This window comes from Melanaphis sacchari, unplaced genomic scaffold (genome assembly GCF_002803265.2).
Source record: "Melanaphis sacchari strain LSU unplaced genomic scaffold, SCAv2.0 Contig20_pilon_pilon, whole genome shotgun sequence".
NCBI classification, from domain to species: domain Eukaryota; kingdom Metazoa; phylum Arthropoda; class Insecta; order Hemiptera; family Aphididae; genus Melanaphis; species Melanaphis sacchari.
In genome coordinates this window covers 1611842-1636925 of record NW_020271042.1, presented here as the reverse complement: position 1 = coordinate 1636925, position 25084 = coordinate 1611842, and the positions used below count along the sequence as shown (strand labels likewise).

The 25084-nt window shown below is 25.7% G+C and overlaps 1 protein-coding gene across 2 annotated transcripts in view; it reads left to right on the top strand.

The window, feature by feature from the left end:
• The first annotated feature begins 1923 nt into the window (after positions 1 to 1923).
• The window catches only part of LOC112593626 (LON peptidase N-terminal domain and RING finger protein 3), a 41038-nt gene continuing 17877 nt past the window's right edge, over positions 1924 to 25084 (top strand). Inside the window, exons 1-2 of one of the 2 annotated variants that reach the window (XM_025338115.1) lie at positions 1924 to 2222; positions 10659 to 11503. In XM_025338115.1, coding sequence (XP_025193900.1) covers positions 10663 to 11503 — 841 coding nt within the window. In that variant the 5' untranslated portion in view covers positions 1924 to 2222; positions 10659 to 10662. Of the gene's footprint in view, positions 2223 to 9942; positions 10038 to 10658; positions 11504 to 25084 lie in introns of those variants that run through there. The other variant, XM_025338113.1, reaches the window with a different exon arrangement.

Here is a 25084-nt window from a genome sequence, read left to right as displayed (position 1 = left end):
ATAGATACATAGATGAGCAAGTGCTTATAAGCCACGAGTCTCTAACTCACAATTGTAGGCTCTTTTTCACATGAACATTTTTATGTGGCATGTTAGAGTCAGTTCGCCCATAAGTTTGGTAATTTTGGTACTACGTAAATGGAAATGCATTAAATATAGAGAAGTTTTATGATAAAATTGTTGTCATAAATTATTAATTTTTATAATGTATCTATAAAAATTTCATAGATAAAGTCGTAACGGGTAACCCGCAAGTATTATTATATGTTATAGATGTTTTAAATTAACATGTTTCATTAACAATTTCATTATACAGAATCAGCAGCTGTTTCTACTCGAAATATTAGTTTTTATTTAAATATTCAGTACACGCACTTTGTTAAACAAATTACTCATATTACACAATATAATGAGTGATACAAATTAGTATTATGTAATCGGTATCAAAATGAGCTGATCAATTTTATTGTGTTTATACATTATTGTGTAACTTGAATAATTTTAAAATAATTATAATTCTAAAATAGGTTGTTTCAGACATTGAATACATTAGGTGAAAAAATTAATATTTCAAAACTAAAACCATTAAATATAAAGAATTCAATTTTATAATTTTGTGAGGAAATTTATATGATAACTGGATAATACCCAATATCAAGATTTGAATTTCACATCTTTTAAATAATTTGAATTTTATTTTTTTTTAAGTTAAATTTTTTTTGTGTGTCTGTTAACTTTTTGATGGTTTGGAACAGAAAAAACCTTAAATTTTACGTGTAGTGTTTGGTTAGCAGATTAGATTTAGTTGTATTTTGGAAGTCAAGAGATAGAGGCTGGAAAACGTTAAACAAATTCATAATATTTTTATCAGAAGAAATAGAGAATTTAGAAAAACTAAAAAAAACATAACTGAAAAACAAGAATATTTACACAAATTTTGTTTTTGACAAAATGAATTTGGTTATTTTGTATCTATCTACACCCCAAGTAACAACTAGATCAAATTTTAAGCGTTAATCCATTATTAATACTTCAAAACATGACTGCGGATACTGTGAAATAAATTATAATTAATTACATATCGATTTATTACTACGCTCAGAACTTAAATGATAACTATTAAAAAAATACTGTTTTTTTTTTTTTTTTTTTTTATAGACATTTTTATTTTGTTAATTTTTGTATCAAAAATGTTATTGAATTCGAGTGTGACATAAAAGTTTGATAAAATTTTAAATTTACAGCTTCATAATTCAGAAATAATCATAGAACTGTACTAACATACTTATTAATTATATATTACAATTAAATTATTACATAATTATAAAATGATCTTAGTTTATTAGGTAGATACCATAACTAGTACTCGACTAGTTGTGATAATATTTACACATAATACATTATATAGACATAGACTATACATCTATACCTGAAAAGTGGTACTTGTTATTAAATAATAATATATCAACAATTGTATTGAGCTCAAATAATAGTATTTTAAGCATTTTCCAAAAAATGTATTTATTTGATATTTAGGTAAATAAACATTGGACGAACCAAATTATTAATTGTATTTGAATTTAATGTTGAATTATAAATTAAAATTCTAAAATGTTATGGATAATAAAATTCTACTTGAATTTGGTATTATTAATAAAATTTTAAAATATCCTGGTGGAATATATATGTTATTTTATCTGATAAAACTAAAAAAAATTTTTTTTACTTGGAACGACATAAGTCGTTGAGAAAATATGACTGAACTGTAAATTATTATCTATATTAGATAGGTCGTGGTGACGCTGTCGAAAATGTATGATAGTCGACGGCGTAGTAATAAGCCGTAGGGAGCGCTAGTAATCCACCCATGTCTGCGAACTGTTAGTTTTCTGCTACTCGGTTGAATGGACTAGTGATAATTTAAATTTTTGCTCGGTCGAGAATGTAATCGTTTTACGAACCAGTTGGCCGTCGGCGTTTGTTGTTGTATATCGTTTAGTTCGTTTATTGTTAATTCCGTGTTGATTTTTTAATGCTGTATTTAGTGTCTACAAATTAAATTATTTTTTTATTGATATAATAGTAGTGAATTTGTAATACGATTTGTTTAAACGCATCGAATAATTTGCGGAGGTGTCGGATGTTAATGTATTCTTCGCGGCAGTTAAATTACAAATTTGGAGTACAAAATATGTACTCTTTAAAAAATTAGAATGAAAACTGTAAGTAAAATCAAAATATGCAATTTATATTGTACTACTAAATAAATAAAATTATCTTTATTTTTTTTTTAAATATTTCTAATTTCAAAAATTTAAAAATTAATCACTAAATTTTGATGTGAGAGGATGTAAGTTTTAATCAGAAGCTTGTTTTTAAAAATAATAACAAACATTGTCCTAATATCGATTTTGAATTTTATAAATTTTCACGAAATTTGTTTATATAGTAAGCTATCAGGTTAGTTTAAGAGGGTTCTCTAGTTCAGTGTTATTTCAATTTTTTATAGTCTGGATACATTTTTTTATTAAAAATTATCACATAGAGTCGCCATTCAAATAAATTGGCGTGCACATACAAGATGATAGATATTCTCATGATCTATATATCAAAAGATTTAGAAATATAAATAAAAACTGTACTTATTATCAAATTATTTGGTACTTTGTTTTAATTATTTTTGTGAGCATCTGGGGTGATGAAAATGAACATCATAATATAATATTATGATTATATTAATAAATAATATAAATATTATGTAATTTTATTATGATGTCGTATATGACAACATATTATTAGGTATGTTACGGGTGTGTTGATAATACACAGACGTGCAATAAAAAAAATTCAGGATCTTTGATCAAAAAAGGACCGTTACGTAACATTAGTGTTAATATATTTTACTAGCAGCACCACAAAATAAAATTATTGTCACGCAATAATAATCGCACAGGAAATTATCTTTAGAAAATTTTTTCAATGATACAGCGACCCAAGATTGCGGCGTATATTGAAGGGTGGTGGTGTAGTGGGAAGAGGGTGTCCTAATGTATCCAAATTTTGGATTATAATAATGCGTATAATATATTATACTGCCGGATTTTTGTCTAGAAAAAAAATTCCTGTTCGTTTCATATAAATTATATAATCATATAAATTATGTGCATCTATATACAATCAATGTGCGTGTGTGTGTTTAACTAAGATTTTTCGCTGGAGTTTAATTGAATCGATTGCACACACATATAGGTAATATGTTAATGAGGATACGTGTTCTATTCGTGGTGTATATCATAGCTATATTATTGCAGTTTAAAGTAAAATATAATATTTAGCACGTGACGGTAGCGTGTGAGTAATGCGATACGATTAGAACTTGGAAATATTGGAGACTTGCTTTGCGCGACATAATATTGCGTTTTTATCCTATAACACTATGGTGTAAAAAAAAAAAATTCAAAAACAAACTTTTGCATGCGTCCACAAGATATTTTAATTAATGCACGATCAAGCAGATGGTGACAACGTAACTCTTCCGATGATTTAATTTGTAATCATTCGATCGGTTGTTGTGGGGTGAGTAAAGGGCGGTAGGAGTTGATCTGTGTATAACCACTCATATTGCATGTAGTCCGCCCGCTGGCGAAATTATAAAATACGATTGCCATAATAATATACACGTATATAGTATTGTTTTATTAGGAAACAGTCTCGTCGTTATTTGTGAGCGAACACTAACAGTAGAACTTATAATAATGATATAATAATAAGTACGTAAAATAATACGTAATACGTGTATCATTCGGATAAAAACCTTGATCTTGATGGCTGTGAATTTCTGTGAGATCAGAACGTTTACTATATACATATAATAAAATATTGCTTTATTATATGTAACGCTTATATATTAGGTACATATACTATATATACCTATTACCGCATAATACCATATAATGGTAATTATTATTCTCTCCTGGTCCCCGCGCGTGGGATAAAACTAATTGTATTTGATTACGTACCGCGTGAAGCAATTTATTGAAACTTATTATGTAATTAAAATTATATTTTAGCAGATATAACTACAGCAGTTGTGGTAGCTGAGTTGAAGTAACGATACTAGCTTTAATATTATTATTTAATGTTTATAATATGAATAATTTTTCTTTTTTTTTAATGAATTCAATAATTTTTTTGTTGATTTTCTAAATTTTAATTTATGCGTACCTACTAGTATGATATGTAACATTTTATACTCGGATATAATATTTTGTATATAGTTACATTATATAAATACGGTTACAAATAATTATAAATACATCTCAGTTTATGAATATTATAACTATGCTGTTTATATTGTTTCATAATAATATTATGTGCTGAGGATAACAGAAAATTTCCGTATGCACAGTACAGCTTTTCTAGTATTCATCAGTGTATAATATATATTGTATATTGATAAAAAATAATATATTCACACTGTTTTAATGTTTTGAAACCAACCAAAAAGCTGTATACTAATAAAAAATGTATTATTATAATTTATAATATTACTCTTGAATAATTAATTAATATGTATTAGATGCTTCAGTCAATTCAGGTTAATTAAAAAAGAAAAAAACAATTCAATTTTATTAAAATATGTTAACTATAATTTTGCATTTATTTTACGAATGAAATTTATTTTTATGGTGAATAAAAGTTACCATCCCATTAAATATTATTACAATAAACAATTTAAAAATTAAGGTAATTAATATCACGTACCTAAACATATCTTTTATTTTACAGAGTAAAAATAAAATAATTAATTAGGACAAAAATTTAATCAACAGAAATTGTATAAAAATTGCTTAATAATGAAATAAATTATGATTTTAATTCTCAAATAACATTAATAATAAATAGATAGGTACACATACGTTATACATAATACATGGATCGTTGAACTTAATTAATTATAACATGATATATCTGTAAATTATATATATTGTTTATATGTACAAGGTTTTAATTTAATTTTTCAAAAATATGTAATACGTAATCTAAATTATACTTATTGACTAATGTAAGTGATGCATCACCGATTTTGTAAAATAAAATTTGAATGACCTCGTGGCATACACTATATTGACTATGCCGCTTATATATTATGGTATATACATTTATCCATACTTGTAACATTAGTTTGTAATTAAACATTCTATTATTTATTTATTTTTCTTTAATTTTTAGTAATGAAAAATGTTTATTAATTGTATTAATTTTATAAATATAAAAACAAAATCATTACAGGAAGTTAAAACTAAATACCATACTTTTAAAATACATTTTATAAAAATAATTCAATAGTTTTTACCACAAATAGTATTAGTTTTAGGTAATTATTTTGAGTACACGATTTATACATTTGAATTTAATAATCATAGTCGGATGTGTGATTTTTTAACGATCGCTATTCGTCACTTAGATATATTGAGTTTATCAATTAAATACTACTTGAATAAATAATTCATATAGAATTTTTTAATTTGCAAACGTAAATTTTATTTATATTTTAAGAACTGTTTTAATTATTTTTATTCATAAGTCAATTGATATTTCAAAGATTCATCTCTTCATCTAATTGCAGTTTGTCTCAACAAAACAATTATAATTAATGTGTTTCCTAAGTATAAAAATAATATATCTGAAAAATGCTTGTGTTGAAATGTGAAACGTTAATGCTTAATGATAATAAAGATATTTTAATTTATTATCAATTATTTATCCAAAGTTCATCAAACTGGTATAAAATTGCATAAAGTGTTTTGTTTGAAATGTTTATCAATGTAACATATTTTTTTAGATGATCATAATCTTGATAGATTTTTATAACATTAGTTAGTGGTATCAGGTGTTAAATTTGTATTATAAACTAGAATCAAGGTTCTAATTTATACAATTAAAACAAGAGTCTTAAGTTTAAATACTTGGGAGTAAATTTTCTGATTGATAATGTACTTTATTTATTTTAATTTATTTGTTCTTATTAGATTCAAAAAGTTGATAAATAATATAAAAAATATTGACAATTATTACTGTACATTGGTAAAATGGCATAACAGCCAAATGTTTTTATCGTGGTTTTTGAGCGTATTATAAAAATGATCATATACGTCTTATGTGACTTTGCGATTGACGTCAATTGTCTAGGAATTTACAAATAGTTTGTTGCTGTGATACCTACACGGTTATTTTTATCATAAGTTGAGAGGTTTAAAAATGTATTGATTCATTTTGCTAAATGTTAGATTATTATATTATATATTGAATAAAATATAATTTAATATTATTATTTAGTAATTTTACAAAAGTACTATATAAATAAACGTGGTATCTTTACAGTTTTTAAAGTTATTATAAAATAATAATTTCTATAGCAAAAAAAAAAAAAAAATAAATAAATAAAAATGAAAAAAAAATTTAAATTAATAATAATAATTTTTTTTTTTCCAGTAGATTTTTTTAAATTTTATTTATAAAAGTATATTTACAATCTATACAGAAAAGTAAAATAAGTAAATTTGACAATATAGTAATAGTAAAGATGACTTGGTTGGCTTGAAGGGGAAAACCGTATGTCAACAACACCTCCTGAGTCCTATTTAATTTGGTGGGTTCATGTGAAGAGACTGTTTTAATTTTTTGATAATACTTATATTGTATTATTGTATACATTTTTAAGGCACTCCTTAAGTAATGCAACAAAATTCAAAATTTTAAAAATACGGTCTTTGAGTGTATTTTAAATTTTCGCATATAAGAATTTGAATAAATACATTATAAAGGAAAACATGTGGGCAAGCATGGTTAATGAATAAAATTACTCTGTACATACTTAGATGTAAATATCTCAGAATTGTACGATTTGGATAATTAATTTATCACGATTATTTTTCAAAGCACTTATTGTTGAAGTATACAATTACTATACATGATAATGGACTAGGATTTTTTGCATCATAGTAATTTCGTATAAGATACATAATTTTATAACAAATTAAATTTTAAAAAAAGCAGGCAAGTTACTTACTTTTATCACTCTGCCGTATAGTATGCTGTAATAGTTTAGTACTGAAAGCTATGTATATATATAAAAAAATATATATAATCATATAAATAAAAGTTGTAAGTCCCCACAAATAATATATTTAAATTTTAACAAAATAACTAAAGTTGTTATTCTTTGTTTATTACCTAGTTTTGTCAATATCAAATAATTATAAATAAAAATTATGCTAATGTATCAAATACTATTTTTTAATTGTTATAGGAACAACTTATATGATAAATTGTAATAAATTTTCTAGCTTTTTGATCGGACCTAAAATTGTTTATCTATACTCAATTTAAAAGCTATATATAGGTGATATAATTTTATGAATTTGAAGCTATAAAGTAGCTGACAAATATTTTTGATTTTGACGAATTTCATTTAAATTTGATCTTTGATTCTTTAGAAAAATAGTTTTAACTATATATTTTTGATATTTTTTTATTTACTGTGAGAATAACGTACATGGAATTTCGTATTTAATTTTCAAGGTTTTTACACTCAAGCAGAAATTTGATTGGTCTTATTATTTTGAAAATTACATAAGTTTAAGTAAATATGAATATTTTAAGTCTATGGTTTTTATTTTTGAGTTACAAAAAACAATTGATTTGGATAGGTTTTATTTTGGCTTTTCCAGATAGTTTTAAAAATTAGCAGGAATTTTTTATTTTTAGTACCAACTTGATTCAATTTGCTTCTAGAAATCACTTTTAAGACAAAAAAAATAAATACATATCATTGTTAAACTATTATGTTTACACTCTATATTCTCGCCCCGTTTAGAATTTAAGTGTTTATTTTTTATTAACATTTCAGACCTTGAATTATCTAATGCTAAAAATATATTTTGAAATTTTCACGTTTTATTATTTGTAAAAGTATAAGTACGAGTATACTGTATAGGTTAGATATTTTTTAAATTACTAAAAATTAATAATGAGTAATTTTGGATTTTTGACTTTGGTATGCTCATTAGTTCTTAAAATATTTTATTTATGCATGATATCTAATTAGGTAACTACCATTCAAGAAAATTGCTAATAATTATTAAATATTTTGCTTACATCACTGAAAATTTTAATAGGTATGTGACGCCACATATCGTAAATTTAGTTAGTATACGGTAAAAAAAAAACTAAAAATGTAAGTAGCTAAATGATTGATAAAAGTGAAAGTGATATATTTTGTAAACATAATTGAGTAGGGTTAGATTAAACTACACATATATAAATATTATAAATAGATAAATGGAATGGGAATTTGGTTATACATGTTAGGTAAGTACTGAAATATTGAAAAAATAATAATATTACGTGTTCAACTTGAGATAGAGCGTCCAAATCGTCACTATATTATTATAATATTGTTGCTATGCAATACTCATAAAATATTATATTATAATCGCATAAATTCACTAAAACTTTTGATCGGCATCTCGATTATTAAATAGAAAATGGACTGTTGTAAGGTATAGAATATTTGTGAACATTTAATATTCAATAACCAGTTGTAACTTCAGATGGTATTTTGCCTTCAAATCTACTTAAAAAAGTTTTACTTTTTAGTTGATTTTTACGTGTAGTTAAATAGTCAGAATGAGCCAGGATGGTATATAATATGTATTTTATTATTTTGTAAAAGTTTCAGTTATGGTGAATCCACACCGCGTGATTTTAAAAACAAAAAAGAGGATTGTAATTAATTAGGCAGTTTATGCTTGTGTCTCAATAGTAATAATAATAATAATAATAATAATGGTTCATACTCATAGTTGGTTACAGAAATGACCTAATAACATTCAATCGTGCAGTCATTGCGCACTCTGGCCGTTTTATTACAATCGTTTGCGTATAATATTAATATAATTTACACAGAGCCGCAGGAATCGTAACACATTTTAGATTTCGCTCTGGTGATTTATGATTTATAACCTGGTCATATTGTATGTATTACGAAATCTTAAGTGCGTAATACGAAATTACAAAGTGCATACAACTTTGTGTGGGTGTTCATGCTTCGTTGCGCAATTTTGTTTATTCATGTTTCTATACTAAACAAAAAAATACGAATAATAGGTATTAAATCTTATAAGTTATAACACTGTCTGTTGTTATGTACAGGGTGGGAGAGATATGTTTATTTCATATATTTGCGAATTAGTCTATAGCCATACCATCCAGTTTTCAGTCGAACAATTTGTTTTTTTAATCTTAGTATCATTCAACTGTCTGTAAACTCTGAGTTTTATCCGAAAATTTCTTGAACTCTAAGACAATGTATTCAAATAACTGAAATAAACGAATTTCAATATCACATTAATATAGTATAGAAATTATAGAATACGCATGCATCAAAAGCTCGCGTGGATAATAATTTCTTATAATAGGCATACCCAGTTTAAAAGTCGTAACCAAACAAAAATGTCGAAAAAAAATCTTTCGAAAATCAAACATTCAACATTTACTTATGGTAAATTAGTAAACATTTTATTCCAACGATCTATGTAATAAGACTTGAACATAATGTTTAAATAATAAAAAATAAAAACGATTGTTTTCTAACCCGACGACAATGGGCGCAAGCTCGTGCGATTGTGTCGCGCGTGTGTAGAATTTATGTCATTATGGTCTTGTAAACATTTCTGACTGGTTCTGCTCGGGTTACGTAATCCGTATAATATTATTAATAATAGTAATAATGCGACTAAACGGAATGGTGTGCGCAGTGAAGGGTAGGGAGTGGGCGCGCGCATTCGTGACTCGCTTGCTTACTGTTGCACGTCGAGAATTGCCAGTCGGCAGTCACTGGCCAGTCAGTCAGTGGGGGCGAAAAAAGGAGCACGGCATACACGTGCTTTACGTATGAATTTACAGTTGGACGTGTATCGCGGTTGGACTGATTTTGTTTTCCACCATATAAACCAACAATTAATATATGTTTTGTATGTATATATTTAAAAACTATGGTCATCGGAGTTTGAAATCGTTGATAAATTCGTGTTTTAAAAATAAATTTTATACTCTCGATAATATAAACGATATTAATACTCGATTTAAGCGGGTGGAGAAAAAAAGTATTCGATCACATTCTTGAATAGGATGATAACGCACTCAGCGCATATGACCGATGATATATTAATATATTATTATGTTTACAATTTTATTAAATAAATAGTGAATTATTACATGTAATGTGTAAACGTACACAAATTTACTATATAGTATATATTGAACATAATATGCTGGTGACGGTAATCGAACACAGTTGCCAATGACTATACGTTTCAGGGGTAGTTTAATATAACAATAAATTAGTCGTAATATGTTTACCGATCTATTAGTTATAACTGTTATAAGACATAAATATTTTACAAGATAGGTTGCGTAATATACCAACAATATTTAATTTTTATTTTTAGTTGAGTAAGACATCGACGTCTGATATTATTTACATTTTAACAAAAAATGCGCGTGATCGACAACTATTGTATTATTATTTTTGAATTTAATAAGTATAATATTACATAAAATGGTATAATATTAAATACGAGTGGTATTTGCAGGTTAATGTCGTTCTTCATTCAAGAGGTGGAAATTAGCATTAATGATTTTATGGCCAAAGTGGTAGCAAACGACAATTTCTCCGGTCTATACATCAGTGCGTATGGCGGGGGCGGACAACAGCATCACCAAGAGCAGCAACAGCAACAGCAGCAGCAGCAGCAACAGCAGCTGCAACAACAACTGCAGCAGCAACAGGAGGGACTGCAGCAGATCCAAAATGGCAGTGTCGACGTCGGTTACAACAATTTGGAAGCGTGCATCGAGTACGCCGATTCGGTGGCCAAGTGCGGCCACGTGTGCGAATCCTTGGCCTTGTACGCCCATTGTTTCCGGATGGGTCCACTGCCCGCAGATTGCCTGTGGCACGTGACCTCGGCGTTTCTCGACTTGATTCGGCAGCAGTTCGACGACTCGCAGACAATTCCAAATCCCTCGTCACCACCGCCACAGTCGCAACAACAGCAGAACCAACTCAACAACTATCAGCACCACAATAGCCACGTCTACCACCACAATGCCCACCACGGCCATCAGCAGCAACAGTCTTGTCCGTTCGTTTGCTGCGTCTGTAGCCTGGTGCTCCGAGAACCGGTCACGTTGCTGTGTGGTCACACGTGTTGCCGGAAGTGCGGGGGTGGTACTGCTTGCAAGCCGATAGTGTGCAATAAGTGTGGCGCGCGCACGCCGTTCCAGCCACACGTTGACGTACTGGTCAAGTCATTGGTCGAGAAACTGTGGCCGGTGCAATTGCGGGCCTCCGAGCTGCTGGAAGAGGGCAAGGCTTTGTACAGACAAGACAAGATCCACTTGGCCCTCATAAAGTTCAACCAGGCATATTACACCGGTATGACGTTCGATTTTAATTTTATTTATTACTGTGCGATAGTGAGTTTTTAGATTGAAAAGGTCAGTGACCCCATTTCACTATATAGGTATAGTTTGAATATGTGCACTGCAGAGTATAGTGTAAATACCATGGTAAATGGTAGGTTGTTAGTCGTATACATCAAAACAATTTATTAAAATATCTGCAATGTATCCTGAACTAAGGTTACTAATTTTATAATTAATTAACATACTGTTTATATAAACTTCTGAAATATATAACTGACAAGTAAAACGACCTAGGTCCTTTGAAATACTAAAAAAAAATTATTTTGAAATCTCATTTGATTTCCAACTAGTTGCTGGTGTCCAATAATTGTATAATATGATAGCATAATATTTACTCAGTTAATTTATATCGCGTGATAAAATATTACGTACATAGTACTAAAACCTACTTTTTTTAAAATTGTATCACGAAATATGTTAAAACAAAAATATATGCATTTATAAGACTGAAATCGATCAATATAATTTATAATTTTTATTTAAAGGTCTTAAATCTTTGTAATAAAAAATGGGGTTTCGTATATTTTTTTTTTTTTTGTAACCATTTAACGTTTATTTATATTATGTTATTCGGTGGCTCGGTGCCTAATGACAAAAATTTACAATATTCATTTTAATTTCATATTCTGTAGCAGAATATTTTTTGGAGTATTTTGATTCGTAAAAATCAAAATTCGGAGTAATGAGCCACCAATATTTTGTGGAGTATGACCGTACTACTTCACTCCGTTCACCAAAACTTTAAATATTTATAAGTTATAACTTAGGAACTTATAGTTTGAATTTTGATTTCTATGAATTAAAATATTTAAAAAAGTATCCTACTTCAGATTATGAAATTAAAAATGTATGCTGTTATTCAAAAAAGTAAAAAACTTGAACAATTATAACGATACAAAATATTAAAAAAATATAAATTAAAAAAAAAAAGTTAGTTCATTTTGATAAAAAATTATATAAAAAATATTTTCAAGTGTTAATAGATTTTGAAATAACGAGTGTTGTTTGATAAAATAATCACACAGTATAGGCGTAGTACTTTATATAGCAGTTAGTTAAATACATATTAACTAGTAAGTATATCTTATATAATATATACGTATACTCATATGTGTGTAAAACAAAACTTACAAGCTACTATACTTATTATATATATTAAGTTATCATAAAGACATAAAGTTAAATCTGAGAAAAATGAATCATAGCCGTTAATTTTATAATATAATATTAAATTATAAAAATTGCAATACATTAAGTAATATTAATGTATCCATATGGTACTCATATATAATAAATATTTAATTTAAAATTTAAGAATTTTTAATTGAGGTAGATTATTTACTTTATTATTTAAATTTTGAATAACGATATTAAATTAAAGGAGAATTTTAATTATTTTTGTGATTTTTTGAAGAAAATATATTTAAAATCTTAAAACTTATTATAATTAGATATTTACCATTTAAAGAATAGTATACGTTAACCTTTGAAATTTAGAATACATTTTTTGATAAATTCAAAGCTGCGATTTAAAATTGTAGTATTAGGACACTGTATAAGAACTACATATTTCAATTGTGAACGAAATAGGGAAATATATATAATTTTTATTGCCAATGAATTATTATTTATTTAAAATATCTAAAAGAGGAATATCAAAATAAAATGTATAATTAAGTTTATATCAAAAAAATAATAGTGATAATAGCACCGATAAAAGCTCCTTGTAAGATTTATATATAAACGAATTTAAAACTGTATTTGAAAAACAATTTTCGTATCGCTGATACGAATGAGTAGTTTTTAACAATGGAGTTTTAGTTTATGATTTACAAAGGTGATAATATCTAATAAATTTAACATTTAAACTCATTCAATAAAAATTAAACTTATCCGAACATTATAATTTTATGAAGATTTCTAAGACAATATTAATATTTTCTGGATATTAAATAAGATTAAATTAGGCTCTAAGGGTTCTAAATCGTCAATCAATATTTTATATTACTATTCATAGATTGAAATGAGAAATATAGAGATTAGAATGCCTGTTTTTTTCTTAATTTGTGTAATTTTAACAACATGTTAAACAACTGTGCTTGTTAAATTAATGTAACAAAAACGTTAATTTATTATATTTTCATGAAATTTCATTAAATCGTAGAGTGTGTAAAGGTTCACTTTGTTCATTCGATAATTTAATTTATTTATTTTGACTATAGTTTTTGATTTAGTTTAGTGATTTATTAATAATTTCTTGTTTTTTTCTATATAATGTTATAAAGTTGTAATAATTTATATATTAGCCATTAGGTATTGAATCTTAGTAAACAACGTTTTGAAATTATTTAAAAAACGATAATATATTAATGCATAACACACCCAAAAAACTACTAATCAGCAACCGTAATAATATGTATAATATATATATGCGTTTAAGTCAATCATATGATTCATATGTATCTTTTTTTTATGAATATGCGTATATGTTTGTTTCAAATGAGGGTCTTATATATATATATTATAGTTATACAATAATATGTGCCAAAATATAATTGTTCATGCAAAAAAATATATCGCTGTTACGTGCGTAAAATAATATTATCTAACTCGTGTTGTAGGTAATATTTTTATCGGTTATGGTTATAATCTACGAATTGGTTTAATTAATTTTTTATCTATTTTGACCCATGATATCGTTTAATTTTTATTTCACAAAATGTAAAGATATAAATCGTTGTCTTAATCATTTATAAAAACTTGATGATTCCTTTAATTTATTTATTGTTTACATTATTCACATTGAAAATTATCTTTATTATCCAATGAGTATTTTTTAATAAAATATTGTGGAAAATTTTTTTGAGATAAATAACTTGATTAAATAGAACTACGCACACGGGAGAATAATTTAAAGTAAAAACATTGAGTAAACCAATTAACAATATTTAAATTACAATTACGGATGTGGACATAAAACATTAGTATGATATATGAGAACATAAGTCATAATATATTATAGTTAGATATGAGCGTAGCAAGATACATAAAATAAATATAAATTACAAACAGTTTATACCTTACTATTATCTTTGATATAAAAACTTAATAAATACAAAAAAATCATTTATAAAATTATTACAAATTAGCAAATAAAGTGAGTATACCTAATAAAAATATTATTTTTTTTTCATTAGAACTTCTAGTATAAGAATTTTAAAATATTATTTCCATTAAAGAAGCGAGAGCGGTAAATCATTTACATTTGAATACAATTAAACTATCAAATATTAAAATTTTATCTGCATTTCATTGTATTTTTCTATTGCAACAAATATTATCAATTAAGTATATACTGTTATATTTAATAGTTTATAAACCTACCTATGTATTACTATACTCGTATTAGCCATTAGGCGAATATTTAACTGTTCCGTATTTGCGCGCGTCGTTTTTTGAAAGAATAACCCTGGATATTTGGTGCAGTGACGCCGAAGTAAAAAAAAAAATATGTAGGACAAACATTTAAAACAAACTCCCATACATTCGGTTGTTTAAGCTACCAAAATAGATTTACTCACCCATCATCAATTTTATATGTAAGACAATTGCCCTACATTAACATAGGGTTTGGCGCCACTGATTCGGTCCAAAATATAGTATCGAGGTAAACTGCAAATTCAATATATTTAATATAATTTTGTTAAAATTTACATTGTTCTTGGTTTACTGAAGTGTTGTGAAAAAACACTTGTATTATATTATCATACCGTATATATAATAAATATAAATTTATAGTAGAATGTAGCTGTTGGGTAACACTGTTGAATAAGTACTTGATGATTAATGCTATTAATTGACTTCCTGTTATTTACCTGCCAATATCAATGATCAAATTTACTTATTTTACTTTTATCTGTATAGAATGTTAATAATTTTAATAAATAATAAAATAGATTAAAATCGAAGTTTGAAAATATATCAAGTACCTATTAAGAATGTAAATAATATTAATTTATACAAAATATGATTCTATTATTAAACACAATTATTGTACACATTAATCTGTTTTATTGAATTGTTTTTAGAACGAAAACGAACAACTAAGTTATTATATTTTAAAAGTATCTTGCAGCATCTAATTTCTGCTTCTTTTACATTTATAATTTTACATAATTTTTTAGTGAGCAAAATAAATAAAAATAAGTATCAGTATTATATTGTTATATTCTGAATAGAGCGATGAATGTATTGATTATATAAATTTGTATTTTGACCTAATCTTTGAAGTACCTATTTATATTAATCCAATAATCAATTTCAATGTATTGTATAGTAGGGCAGTGAGTTTATTTGGTAATATGGGGGGAGGTTAAACATAAAAAAAAATTGGTAAAATAATTTTTGTTTTTACTTAATATTCGATAAAAACAAGCCAAAACCAAAAATTAAAAAAAAATAAAAGGGAAAACAGGAATTGTTGCTCAAAACCAGTTTTTGACAAAATTGACACTTGAAATTTTTACCAATTGTTTATACTGTATAAGAATTTTCTATTTATGACATAATGATATAAATCTTAAAAATGTTAGCTCTTTATTTGTTTTTTTATAGATTTCTATTTAAATTTTCTACTTTTTTTTAGTTATTTTTCAGTATACAAGTAAATAGGTAATTTGTTTTGTGAGTTATAAAACTTAAAAATTTAAAACAAGATTGCTTGTAAATTATTTATACTAAAACTAACAAAATTATTGAGCAGTGTAAAAATTTTACTATAATTATTTATGAACGTAAATTTACATTTTAATTAAAATGGATAAGATTTCTAATTTCGAATCTTAATTAATCAAATTTTGGTTTTTTTTTACTGTGACTCAAAACATTTAAAATCGTAAAACCTTAAACATTCTACGTACTTAATGACATTTTCAAGATATTTCGACAAATTTTAAGTTTTTATATTCTAAATTCTAAGCGGAATAATAAATGTATTGATTTTATAAAAATGTATGATTTTTTTTTTGCGTCTGTATACACGATAAATAATAGAAAAACTTTAAAGAGGTTAAATTTAAAAATTCCTAGCACTTTAATAATTAGAAAAAATAAACAAAAAATAAGGAAAAACGAGATTTTTTACGCAAATTCAATATTGTTATTAAAATAATTGTTTTATAATCATGGTTGCCTTATAAATTTTATGTATATTATTAATGATATGGAATAAAATTTAAAAAATATGTAGATTAATTTTAAAATATTACTTACCAATTTTACCATGAGGTTCACTTTTTCACACTGTTTTATGGTAGGCTGGTTTTAACTTAAACGTTAAAAATATACATATATTTCATTTAAACTATATCAAAAAAATTTATCATGTAATATACTTAGTGACAAAAGCTGACAGACTGTTTCCGTTCAGAATTTTATCGTATATCATTAATATACATTGCATTTTAATTTAACACACTCATAATAGTGAACCGTTCGACACTTAATGTACAGAAAAACGAAGTACCCACTTGCTTATATTTTTTTAAGTATTGACAAACATTTTAGTTAAAGTTAAGTTAATTTTAAGAATAAAATAAAAATAATATAGGCAGTAGATATTTCACTTTGCTGTATATGTTAATAGCAATAGCATTACAAAAATATTGAAAATACATATTGTGCATGAATTTGTTTTAAAAATTCAAATTTTGACAAAATAATATGTCAAAATCACAATAATCTAATATACGTAAAATTGTATAAAATGTTAATTTTTTATTACTAGGTTTTTAAATTTATTTTGAAGTTTCTCATAAATCTAGTAATAAATATAAAAAAAATATTTTGACAGATACATTTTTTTATAAATAATTGAAGTTCAAATTTTAATTTGAATCGGAGAATAATGGTTTAAATTATTTTTAATGTACTTAGAGATTAAATAATTTTACATATATTGTTATATTTTATTATTTGCAATGTTTTTAAAAAAATATTTAGATTAATTTTTTACCTTTATGGCTATATTATGTTTTTCGTATATTATGCTTACTATTTTATAATAATAAAATTAATAACTATGATAATAATATAAATACTTATTAAAGTATATCTAGTATTATTTTTAAATGCAAGAAATAAATTACCTATTGAATACAATTTTAACTCGTCTAGTGAAGTAGTGACCTATATCTAAAGACAAGATTTATTCAATATCTATAGGTACTGTCGAAGCAAAGTGGTTATTTGTACTTATCTTTTTCATAATTATTAAATCAAAGATTTTTTCATTCATTTTTGTTTATATCAGGGATCCCCAAACTACGGCCCGCGGGTTGGATGCGGCCCCCGAATAAGTTTTCACCGACCCGTCAAATAACGGCAAATATTCTAAAAATATTTATAGTTTCCATAATCATTATCGCGCGCACGAGCAATTATCAGCTTTATTGGCTGTAATTTATAAATTATATAAGAAAATTAAATGTGTTTATACATTTTGGCTCGCTAAGAGCTTTTTTTGGCTTTTTGTGGCCCTCGGATAAAAAAAGTTTGGAGACTCCTGGTTTAAATTATAGATCAATATAGATATTATATACAAGTAAATATATTTTACGTAGTCATGTACGCATAGTTCTAATTATTATATAATGCGTGACTTAAATTTCTTTTACACAAAACAAGTATTTATAGTTCAACGTTGGAAGTTTCAAAATCGATTTCGATAATCTTTTTCTACTATCTGAATCAATATTTCCTGCCTTAATAATATTATGACATCCGAACCCAATAGATAACCGTCATATCTTATGTATGCCTTTTAAACTTATATTATAATAGAAACTCAGTTGAACATCATACTATAATATATATTTAAATTTGGTCAGTAGAGTTTTTTTTATTCTCGTGTAACCTAAATTGGAAGTATATGTTTTAAAAGTTTTGGTGCTGTTTATAAACCTATACAAGGTAATTTTTTTATAAAATAATAACTTGATCTAAAATTATTATGTTTTTGTATTTTTTAGTAAAAATAAAAACATATTTTCACATAGTTCAAAATAGGTACTTATATGTAATAATTATAATTATTAATAATATACAATTTTGAAATTATAAATAACTTATTTTATATGATTGTAAACCTTAGGTTTTTAATTATTTTGATAACAACATATTGATTTTCGCGCAGTTTATTAAATAAATCTATAAAAAGAAATAGATTTGAAAAATATATTGATTTATATATTATCTTGAATCAATAATTTTTAAAGTACTAAAAGTTGTTTATATTATATATTTAAGTGTAGTAATATATCATGGGTACCCTTTTATATCAGTATTTAACAATAATATTACACAAGTATATCTAAAGATGAAAGTTATAAATAAAATAATTTAAAACCTTAACAATTTGTGTTAAAATATATTTTTTTTAACATAAAGTACCTAATAATTATATATTACGTATGTAGTATTTTAAACTGTGTTTTAAACTTATTTTTAAAGGCATAAAAATTGACCGATATAACAGGTGTTTAACGTTCAACTATTGTTTTTTATTATGTAACTGTTCTCCATTTGGATTTTTTTTATGCTTTTTAATATATTTTTCATTTATAAAATAAATAGTTCATACTTAAAATCCATACATTTTAAAATTTTTATTATATATTAACTTGTTAATATTATTAATAAATCCTACATATAATGTTATTTATAATCTATTAAGTACTTAAGTTATAATTTCAGTTTTGTGAAAAAAAAATGTAGCCTTTCCCAATTTTAGACTTCAGAATCTATACCTGTGAAGTAAATTAGAAATCTGCATATTCTATACGAACACCAAGAATCTAGAATCATAATAGTAATATTATAATGTGATCCTTACTCGCGTTTCTCAATGACCCATTTATGTAATACTCTATTAATAGGATGTAAACATACGAGTATTATAACACATATTATGTATAGTATGTTTTGTATGTCAACTGTATATACCGTAAATAAATATATACATACATAATAGTATATATTATTTTAATTTATATTTATACGCGTGTACTAGAGAGTCGCATCTATTTGTAGTACCTACTTATATATACGAATTCACGAGAGTTCCAAAAAAGCCGATAGGCTCGTCTGCTCGAATAAAAATAAGTCATGTAATCGGATCGGACATTGGCAAAGGTGATACAACATTATATACGGATGTAACAATTTCGGGAAACCTTTACTATTACCTAAAGCATGCCTATTATTATAATATTTTATATTTACTCAAATATTAAGGTTTTCTTCGGTCAATATAATATATCAATTATTATCGCAAAATTGCATATTATACTTATTATACGTTTGGTAGGTACGTATTGTACCTGTGTTTTTCTTACTTATGCAAAAGTAAAATGCAATAGTTATACTATAGTCTACATATATAATATATATCCTAAATACACACATACACACACACTCATAGGTATTATATAAATATAATAATGTGATTTAGCTTAGTAGTTACGGTACCTATAGGCCTAAAACGGCTAAAGCCTATAAAATTATATCAGTTGGTGAGCAGAGCATAATATACACAAGATACGAAAGCTGCACTCCAAATTTCGTTTATTCAAGTATTATATTGTTTACGTTACGTAAGCTATGTATGTTCGATGTACGGTGCTCTAATATATATTTATAAGCATGCTGTACAAATAATGATATTAAAAAAAAAAAAAAAAAATTCAAATTCTAGATACTCTGTACTATAAACAGTATAAACATATAAATAATATTATGCTCATACATTTGAATTCATTTTTCGGACCATTTATAGTATACATGATGTATAATTGTATAGCATCTTGAATTTGCACGTATTAACATGAACGGCCATACAAAATAAAATATAATTCGTAGGATGATGTTTTTATTAATATTTTAACCTGTATATCATAAATATATATACAGATACTATAAAATTATGATATGGATTTGATAGTTATGATAAGAGTACATACTAATAATTTTTTTTTTTAATTAGTATTAAAAATATTTTGGTGGAGTCATTCTGTAAGTGCTCTAATACTTATAGGTATTTATACGATAAGTGCGAAATACAGGTATATAGCCATATAGGTATGTTTTATGAATATTATTTTATTATTACCTTATACAGTCATTGTTCATGAAACAGAAATGTGCTATACGGAATAATTTTTTTGAAAAAAGTATCGTAGCCTCACTATTTGATTGTCATATTATATAATTATAACATGATATATAATTATGATATGATTATAATATGATTAATATGAAAAATATAAAACGGATGGATTAGTTGAGTATTTATGATAATTATATTAAATTATGTCTTTAATCAGCTGTTAGTTGGTATCTCCTATTTACAAATTTCCTATTATTAGTTATTATATATGTATATTATACACTTATAAACCTTTTAGATTTATCAACATGCATAATGTATATTTATATACATGATATCATCATATTTATAAAACATAGTATGCTTGTTTGTCTGAAAATATATCTTCAATAGGTATAGATATCGTATAACGTCATTTTTTGAATGGTTGTGTACCGATTGTATAGCATATCGTAGAAAATAAATAATAAACATAATATTTGATGTTGTATTATACACAGTGTTGTTGATGAAACAATAACATCTAATTACACGCCTTAAACGAAATACATGAATTGCATGGAGACCTCCGGAGGAAATTAAACGGTGTTACATAACATTAATATTATATACAGAGAGGTGCGCGGGTAACTAAGACTTGTGCGTTCGCTCTTGCTCGTGTGCGTGACGATGTTGTTGTAATAATAGATATATGATATATTTACAACCTATGTCATGATGTATAAGCTAATGTAATGTATATATATATTATTGTTTGGATTTTACGTTCTCGACAGCTGTAAAGGCTGGACCCTTAACCTATTGTTTATATATAATATATATAATATATATATATATATAGGTAAACAATTAATAAAAATAATAATAAAATAGTTACGTTATGGAGTGTTTACTAATACTATACATAGTACTAGTATATATATTTATATATATAAAGTTTAATATGTATATATTATACTCTGACACTAAGATCAATATCGACGTATCCTTGTGTAGTCTTCCAATTATACGTTTTTACTGCTTATATATTTACTCAAGACGACACCGGTGAGTGTGCCTATGTCTGTCTCTAATTGTTTGTGTATCTGCATAATTCATTCGGGTACGGAAAAAATATCAACATATTGGCCGATAAAAGAAAAAAATTTCGTCGATCCCGAGACGATGATTTACTTTGCTGATAAAACGATGTATTAATATTGATGTTATCTTCAATTTAAAGAAATATTTTATATTATATACAGACGACCATCAAATAGATTAGATAAGGTAGACTCGTCATTTCGGTGGTGGACCACATCCCAAAAATTCGAGATCCTCTTAGAGCAGTTTTCAATCTATACATTTTAATATACGTTTCTAATGTGATTATTAAATATTGTACGAGTAAAAACAATAATTTTTAAAATAATTTTTATAAGTCACATTATTTTATAATCATATGTAGGTAATTGGTACAGAACATTTATATAAGTACTCAGTTAAAATTTGTTGATTATGTAATAAAATTATAATTTACTATGTTTTTCTCTTTTTCTTTTTAAATTGCTTAAAGGAATCGATTAATGTTTTCTTCCTAGAAAAAATCCTAGACAACTACTGATTGCTCTCAATATATGTAACAATTTATATACATGCATACTGTTAACGATGTCTACTGGCTGCTATATTTAATATCTTAAATGAAGAAAAACGCGGGTTGAAGCGGAAGAAAAAAATGTAGAACATGCGCAGTTTTATTCGGGTCAACGTTGGCCGAAAGCGTGAATTTTTTGTATTTTATTTTATATACGTACCTTGACATCCAGGTCATCGCTGCCGGATGGCTTTCACTCAATTTGTTTACTGATCAGCTGTTGTCGCTACTCTTGTGCAGCAAGTATACATTTTTAAATACGTAATAATTAATATAAATAATAACTACTACTTATTTTCTTAACATATAATATTGCTTATTAAAAATCAGATCTAACCTACCGCATGACTGCATTGTTTACTAATATACTGGTCTTCCCACATAAGTATATCCTATAAATTATGATACACCAATATTTAAAGTTAAGTACTAATAAATGTCGTCAAAGTCACAATCTTAGTACAGTCATATTTTGTGTATTATAAAATTGATTTCTTTAGGGAGATATGAGATTCAATAATTATTAATCCAGTTTACTGTAGTGTTTTTACATACATATAATAAATTATACATGGTTGCCTTAGGTACACTGTGTTCCTCATGTCCTCATCGATATAACTTATTTGGATGGTTGAGTAATATTTTGAAAAATATTTTTGGAAAATGATAATAATGAATAATAGATTATTGTTCTATATTTTTATTTACCTAAACTTGAAGTATACTTTTTGTTGTAGAATAGTAATGGTGTATAAATTATAAATATGTGGAGTGGGTGTCAATCTAAGTATACCACTTATAAACTAGCAGGTGGGGAATTGGTATTCACGAGGAAAAAATACACTTAATACCTGACATTGCAGATTTTATTTTAAAATGTGTCTATCTTAAAATCTTAACCGGAAGAAAATTACCTTGTTAGATAAGGTTAATAATAATAATAATTTTATAAACTATTTAAAAATAATAATAATAGATTTTATACAGAACGTTGTACCTGGTGTTGTCATTTTTATCACAATTGCTAATCATCATTTACATTTGAAGACAATAATTTAAAATTAAAATTAAATTATATATTATCATACTAAATATTTATCGATCAAAACAAGGATACATTTTTGCTTCTAGGAACAAATAAATAAATATGTTAAATACTATACAAGTACTATATAAGTCGATGACCGCATTAATCTATTATATACTTGGTAAAATAACGCGTAAAATAAGGAAAATAAAACTAATAGGTAATACGCACTTATAATCACGTTGTTTTCGTTTAAGAAATTTCGATCTGAAAATCATAGCACGTGTGCATATTGTGTGTATACAAAATGTATTGTACATAATACGATGTAAACGTATATTTTTATAATAATGATACATAGTAATATTCTATATTTTATTGAACTTTTAAGGGTGCAGACTACAGGGTGCTTCTATACACAGTTTTTAAAACGTATATGACGTAAATTACTTCTGTAAATAATTGTCAATCTTAAAATTTTAAGGAACACAAAAACCAATATTTTAAGTTTATGTAAATAAATCTATGATTAATAATATTTTTGTTTTCTAATTTATACTCAGTTACAATTTTCTGAAATTGTAAATTATATTTTGAAAATATTGATTAGAAAATAGTATATTTATTAACGTGTATAAATACGATGCTTAGAAAATAGGAGACAACTCGTATGTATAAATTGCAGTGACGTTATTTGCAGCATGATTGATTTTTCATGGTCGGCTGGACTCAAGGGCAAGTTTATGAAATATTACACATATGTATACTACTTGGTATCTACCTACTTACCAACCTACACTAGTGCAAAATTTTTTGTGTGCGATCCGTTAACGGCCATGGCAACAGGTTCGTCGTCTTATATAATATGTATGTAAGAAATATAGATGATATAGGTACCGATAATAATATTGCGTACACAAAACGCGTTTGTCCTGTCTCTGTGAAATATAACATACGTACATTATACATAAAATAGGATTTTAGTTCGTGGAACTGCCAAACTTTAACGTGAGTTGCAATTTTGGTTTTCACTCACTCGTTGTTATATGATTATTATTAAAATTTTTACGTAAAACCGAAGTGGATATAACTATTGTAATTTATGATGGACTATGTAAAACTTATACGAATATGGGATAATCGTAACATGATTTTGTGCTCGCTAACAATAATATTACAAGGCGCGCGACAAGTTTGTCCCTGCCCTATGCACAAAAAACAAATACATTTTATTTTAATATTTTTGTGGTCAGTTTTTTTTTTTTTTCTGTTATCTACTTATAATTTTTATTATTGTAATAGGTTTTGTATAACTGCGTACCTACACGCTATACCTGATATAGGTCGTCATATTTGTGTATACAAATGTCAAATGGACAATGTTAGTTATGTACAGCTTATTAAAATTAAAATTATTGACGTGACGACATGTGATAATATTTATTATAATATTATGTATATCGTTAAATAATAATTCTTAATTGCTGTGCGTGTTACGTATATACATATTATGTATAATAAGTAATGATGTTACATATTTAGTGTGCCGAACGCAAAAATAAATTATTAAAATATTATTCGTGCGTATTCTACCTATTGGTTTGAAAATTTTATAATATATCAAAATATTACGATGTCGATTATGTATTATTTTATTTTTATCATTGAAAACCGGATTTTGCATAATATAATACATGTTCAAATT